We start from the raw sequence: 6,778 nt of genomic DNA on the forward strand, positions 1-6,778 counted from the left end.
TGGAATGGACACTCACCTCGTCTAACTTTAGGTGTCCACAACAGAGGTGCAGGCACCTACCTCAGAGACAGTCTCTAAGCTCCGGCAGCCGCCAAGGAAGAACTGGGCAAAACAGGCGGTGGAAGTCAGAGGTGATTGATTTAACCCCGGCAGTAGCTGCTCTAAGGCTCGGACTCAGCTTGCTCTTTAGGCTCCCTGAATTTCATGGACTCTCCTGCAAACAGAGGCAAAGCAGAGATGAGTTGGCTGTGGCCACCCGTACGCCCTCCCGGGGGCAATGACCACCAGCAAAACCGCTCGGCACTTTTCCCTGCCGGCACTAGAGGGCAGCCAGACCTCAGAGAGGGCTTGGACTTCCCTGTCACCGCTGCCTCGTAGCTGCTTCACACACCGCAGCTGTGTGCGGCCTCCTCCCTCCCCTGCTCGCCAGGAGAGGCTCAGCCCTGCGGAGCAGGTCCCTTCACAAGACCAAATGCCCGGAGCTCGGGCCACCGCGCCAGGCGCTCGGGGACTAGGGCTCATCAGGCTGCAACAACCCTCCTCCTGCAGCCCCTGTCAACCCAGCTGCCCCCTCCCCAACACAGCCCAGCTCAGCTGCCCCACAGCTGCAGATGGGGCTCTCAGGCCTCCCATGCCGGCTGAGAGCTGCCCCTGCACCCGCAGGACAGCGTCCTCCGCTCACAAGCCAGTGCGGCCCAGCCGGGCCCCAGGGCAGCCTGGAGGAGGCCAGTGCCCACCACCCCTTCGGCCTCTCCCCCTCAGGCAGCACCCAGCCCCCTCACACAGGCAGGGATGCCCAGACACAAATCCCAGGAGCACTGAGGCCAAGCAGGTTGTCTCCATGCACACACATGTTCTGGAGCACACCTAGCACAGGGGAGAAGGGCTGTTTGCAGGGTAGGTGCTAGAGAACCGATCCCCAAACCTTCCACTCACTTCGCTCTCAAAACTGAAGGCATCAGAAAGAGAAAAAAAAAGTCTGATCAAGGAAAGAGCCACCTAAGACCTTCTCTCCAAAATTTCCATTTTCTGTTCATGAGCATACAAACCAAGAATACTTCTTTCTGAACTGTCTGAAGAAAACAACCCATAAAACACTCATCAATCTCTAGGTAGAAGTGAGACAGCTTTGTTACGGTGCAGGGAGCCAAAGATTCAAGCCACAGTTTCTCCAGCATGGGTGGCCCACCAGCCACAGTCCTTTCAGGGGTTTCCTTGCTCCAGCATGGCTCATTTGCGGGCTGCCTCTCCACCCATCTCAGCCTCTCCATCCTCTCACCTCTCAGAAGTGAACCTTTTTGGCATGAAACACCTCCTTCCAGGACTGCACCTCCAGCCCTGTTTCCAACAGTGCGGCTGAGCCAGGTGGCCCTGGGCACCTCGAATTGGTTTAAATTTTGGCAAGAGATGGGGTATTAATACTGGTTCCAGAGCTGGCTGGAACTAGTCGTGATTGGCCCATGGCAGTTTATGGCCTCCTTCCACACAGGTCAGTGCTGCAGCCTTCATAAACCCTGCAATTTATTTCCCTTTATATTGCCTCCCTCACCTCTGCAAAACGCATATTAAGAATTGTTTGAACATACATTCATTACCTAAACTTTACCTTTAACATCATCACAGTCTTAATGTATGCTCATTACAAACTCCACCCTTCATCCCTGTAGCCTATAGTGGCTCGCACAACAGGCTGAACATATGCACAAACCGCACTGCTTCCCCAGGGGACAAGATTATGAGAATTAACACTGTAACAATCTCAAATCTACTTATTACAGATTTCACACCCTGTCCCTACAAAAGGCAGGCAAGAACTTCAGAGCAGTTTGAATATACGTCCATTACAAACTCCRTGCCCAGCCCCTCTCAGCTAGATTTTGGGGGTTAAAACCTAATAATCTGAATGCCTGCTACAAACTTCACACTTTGTCACTGCAAAGCCAACAAGACGTGTGGAACACTTCAGGTTATTCACTATACTTCAGCAAGTGATTAACCCAATACAAGCAAAGATTATCACCACTGTTAGAGGCACTGAGGAGGTTTCTGTGTCCAGCACCTGTAGGGCTTTATCCAGACACAAAATAAGTGATGATAACATTCACCTGGCACAGTAGGAGCATTTCCCTGTTGGGGAGTTAAATAATGCACCAAACAGCCTAACTAGTAGCTTGAATGTTCCACATCTTGTAATATTGTCTTTTTCCCTGTGCTTGCAATTCCTCAACTCCCAACCCTAGATCTATGATAGGTTTTCTGCCTACTTTGTCATAAACATCCCCTTTTTCTTCAGGAACATGCGTAAGTCCCAGGATATAGGGCACTGGCATGGACAATTTTCATCCTCTTTGGATGCTTTTTCCCAGGTCGCCTATACTACTGGTCTCTCAGCATTATCCTTGGCCATGCTGCTAATCTCAATGCTGTCTTCTGGCATGCTCCCCCTAGTACAATACATATAGGTCACTCCTTGAATAAAAGAGCAGCCCACCAGCTTATCAGGTGATATTAGAGGGGCGTTAGCAAGCATGCCTAGCCCTCAAAGCTTCCAGCCATGATCACAAGTCTGTGACCACCACTTTTTCAGGGTCCCTTCCCCACCTTGCTCATAAATACATTCCAATAGTCTAAGCAACAGTCATTGATTACCTCCTTCTTCCCAGTCCCTCTACAGCTATCTCACAGAATGAGTAAGGTTAGAAGGGACCTCTAGAGATCATCTAGTCCAACCTCCCTGCTCAATCAGGGTCACCTACAACATGTTAGACAAGGGACAACATGCATMCAGGGTTTTGAATATCTCCAGAAAAGRAAATTCCACAACYTCTCTGGGCAACTTGTTCCACTACTGTCACTCTCACAGTAGAGAAATTCCTCCTCATATTCAGGCTCGTGGTTAACTTGTTGTCCACCAGCACTCCCAGGTCCTTCTCTGCAGAGCTGCTTTCCAACAGGTCAGCCTCCAACCTGTACTGATATATGAGGTTATTCCTCCCTAGGTGCAGGACCCTGCACTTGCCCTTGTTGAACCTCAGGAGGTTCCTCTCTGCCCARCTCTCCAGCCTCTCCAGGTCTCTCTGAATGGCAGCACAGCCCTCAGGTTTATCAGCCACTCCTCCCAGCTTGGTATCACCAGCGAACTTGCTGAGGAGGCACTCTGTCCCCTCATCCAGGTYACTGATGAAGAAGCTGAACAGGATGGGACCCAGTACTGAGCCCTGGGGGACGCCACTAGCCACAGGCCTCCAACTAGACTCTGCACCACTGAATACAACGCTCTAAGCTCTGCCCTTCAGCCAGTTCTCAGCYCACCTCACTGTCCAGTCATCTAACCCACATTTCCTGAGCTTATCTAGGAGGATGTTATGGGAGACAGTGTCGAAAACTTTGCTGAAGTCAAGGTAGACAACGTCCACTGCTCTCCCGTCATCTACCCAGCCAGTCATTTCATCCTAGAAGGCTATCAGATTGGTTAAGCAGGATTTCCCCTTGGTGAATCCATGATGACTACTCCTGAACACCTTCTTTTCCTCCATATGCTTGGAAACAGCATCCAGAATGAGTTRTTCCATCATCCTTCCAGGGACAGAGGTGAGGCTGACTCTCTCATCTGTGAGATGAGCAGGACTGGGGCATTGTTCAATACATCCCTCCATTAGCTGGTGCCCAAGCCGTTCTCTCTTGTGCAAGTGGCACAGAGCTCTGCCCTCCAAAGCCAAAAACTGTACTCYGCCTGCTCCAGCCCCCCAGCACCACCACAGCCACAACAGGGGCACCAGCTGCCAGTGTCTCTGTTTCTGTAATTTGGCCCTCGGTAAGGGCCTGCCAAGTGCTCACACTCTGGGGAGCTCCCGTTTCTGCAGGTCAACTTAACCCTTGCAAATAGGGCTGCTTGAAAGGGCACTGGCTTTAATTCACCATCAGAGCCTTCCATTTCCCCAGCCAAGATGCAGTGGTCCCCTTCCTCCATGACTCAGAAACTCACTTTAAGCTCATTCACTCTCCCGGAGCAGCCGAGATGCCTTGGCCACACACCTTGCAACCTGGCCCATTCCGCACTGCTAGCTGCTAACTTCTGACCAAAGGCCTCCCTTTTGCCCTTTAGTATTTGTTAACGCCTGTTTTAAACAAACCATTACTTTGACAAATACGTTCCTCTGCTCTGTGGAGCAGACTGGTCCCTCCAGAGAGCTGTGGGAGCACAGGGCAAGCCCTGGGCACCTCCGGCACCACAGCACGCCACTCTCCTGATGCCTCCCGCGGGGAGACTGCCAGGGCCGGACTTTGGAGCAGACACCTGCTCAACTCCTCCCAGTCAGCAACAGCCTTCTTGGGTGCCCCCCTGCTCCGATCGTTCATGCATTGCCCGCACTCCCCCCCCCACGCACATCATGGAGGCTCTGCTCCCACTGCAGCGTAATGCCATGTCACGCACAGGGGGGCCATGCACATAATATCTGCCACTCCTCTGCACCTCCCAGTCCAATACCCACAGCTGCTTCGCTCCTATCAGTGCTGGGAGCTGGCTGGAACCATTTCTGATGCCAGGGGCGTTGCAGGGCCTCCTCCCCCACCAGTCATCTCTGCTACCAAAACCTCACCATTTGTGCCTAAGATGCTGCTGCAGGCAGCTTGAGGCATTTCCAAGTATCTTTGTATGTCATCTGGCTGCTCCTGTGGTATCTTTTTTAAGCACATACAGCACTCTGGATTAATGGCCAAGTAGTGTTATTGAAGACAAAAGTCTCATGAACTAGTCCAGAAGACTGAAGAAACCTCAAAGCACATGCCTAGCTTGATTTGAGCATAGTGTGGCAATGGGGCCAAGGTCTTCAAGTCAGGGTCAACCAAGACCTTCTGGGGAGAGGAGGGGGAAGTCTGTCATCCTGTCTGAACAAGCAGTGGGAGACCGAACCACAGCATGCCACTTAGCAAGAGAAATACCCCACTTGGATAAAAGGCAYCAAGCAAAAGAGAAATTCCCTCAGCCACTGGCAGGTTCCCCCAAGTGACCTCTCTTCTCTGATCTGAGCTTGAAATCTGCACACTCCCATGACAAAATACTGATTTTAGTTGTGCTTCTATCTGTCAGCAACTCAAAAGCTGCAGGCCTTGGCAGCTCTTCTCCACACCACCCGAGATGGTTTCACCCTGCTCCTCTGTCACCTCTTCACGTCTACTGTGCACTTTTTACAACAGACCRTATGGGCTTGCTGGTAAACATTGTCTCCATGGGGACACAGCCACTTCCTTCATTTTGGAGCATGTTCTTGGCAGGTCCAGACACTGCTGSTTTCTGAGGTCACCATTTCTGCTCCTGATTTCTGGTGAATTACAATTACCAAATGCGAAGTCAGCACAACAAACCTGAACGACCACTGCATAAAGCATCCCGGTGTACTGCAAAAACCTCACAAGCAAAGCAAAAATAAATAAATAAATAAAATAATAATAATAATAATAATTTTAAAAAGCCACCTTCCTCACATACATCTCTGGCATTTCTTGTAAAAAATCCATGTGCACTTACCAAGGACATGGTTTGATAGATTTACTAGGCTAGGTGTCACCCAGTAACACAGGCAGTACTACTTCTCTCCCCAAGGCCCTGTCATCATGTGACAACCCCAGCCAGGCCTTCAGGAGACATAAATAGCCTTAAAGCAACAAAGGGAAAGTCTCCCACCAACAACAGCAAACAGCAAAGCAAAATACAAAACTTTTGCCTGAAATTCTCTGAAAAAAAGGTGGAGACATATTTTGCACAAGAAATCATTAGGAAAACAGAACCCAGACAGTAAAAGATAAGCACTGAGTTATATAAGTGTTTCATGATCGAGCTGAAACACATCGCATCCTGCTGAGGACGGCTGATGGCGCTGACACAAAACAGGAGGAACACTAAAGAGGAAAACCAGTTATCTCGCTGCCCTTAGTTAAATGGAGCAAAAAATACAAAGCTGCAAAGAACCTGGGCGTCTTCTCTGGGAGAGGCACCCAGGGAAAACACTTTCACCTGAAGAAATTCTCCGGGTGTGAGTAAGCAGCAAAGACTCCCATGCTTAGGGAATTCTGTGGGTAACTCTGTTTTTTTCCACTGTGCTATGACCACTTCATCAGAACAGCATATTCTTGTCTGCAAAATTTCAAAGCCTATTTCTAGCGTAGAATTACCGGCCACCTACCACTTATTTGTACAATGGTATATTTTATTCTCTATTCACTATTATTCACTATTTTCTCAATTACTCCTGTGAAACAGCTCACTTCCCCCCCCCCCCCCCCCCCACCCCAGCGTGAGAGCCACACTCGCTCCATCTCGGGAGGGGAACCAAAAGTTCCCACTTCTTGCCAGAGATGGACGCCGAGGACTCCCCAGCCGCTCGGCTTCGGGCACGCGGGGCCACGCGCTCGGCCCGGGGGCCCCGTCGCCACGCTGCGGCCAGGAGGCCTCGGCCCCGTGGTGCGGGGCAGGCGGGAAGGGGCACAGCTCTGCCCGGAGCCACCTCTGCCATGTAATACCCCGGGGGGGGGGAACTGGGTTGGGGTGCCGGGACACGGGCTGGGGTGCGGTGACACGGACTGGGGTGCAGTGACACGGACTGGGGTGCCGTGACACGGGCTGGGGTGCGGTGACACGGACTGGGGTGCCGTGACATGGACTGGGGTGCAGTGACAAGGGCTGGGGTGCCGTGACAAGGGCTGGGGGGCGGTGACACGGACTGGGGTGCCGTGACACGGGCTGGGGTGCAGTGACAAGGGCTGGGGTGCCGTGACA

General features: G+C 51.6%; 1 protein-coding gene across 1 annotated transcript in view; it reads left to right on the forward strand.

The window, feature by feature from the left end:
• The first annotated feature begins 4,817 nt into the window (after positions 1–4,817).
• Positions 4,818–6,778, forward strand: part of LOC146584790 (aldo-keto reductase family 1 member B1-like) — a 12,388-nt gene continuing 10,427 nt past the window's right edge. Inside the window, exon 1 of the mRNA XM_085324120.1 lies at positions 4,818–4,994. Within this exon, the coding sequence (XP_085180246.1) occupies positions 4,818–4,994 (177 nt within the window). The remainder of the gene's footprint in view (positions 4,995–6,778) is intronic.

Source organism: Rhea americana, unplaced genomic scaffold, assembly GCF_003343005.1.
Source record: "Rhea americana isolate MKP2758 unplaced genomic scaffold, rheAme1 scaffold_9, whole genome shotgun sequence".
Lineage (NCBI taxonomy): Eukaryota > Metazoa > Chordata > Aves > Rheiformes > Rheidae > Rhea > Rhea americana.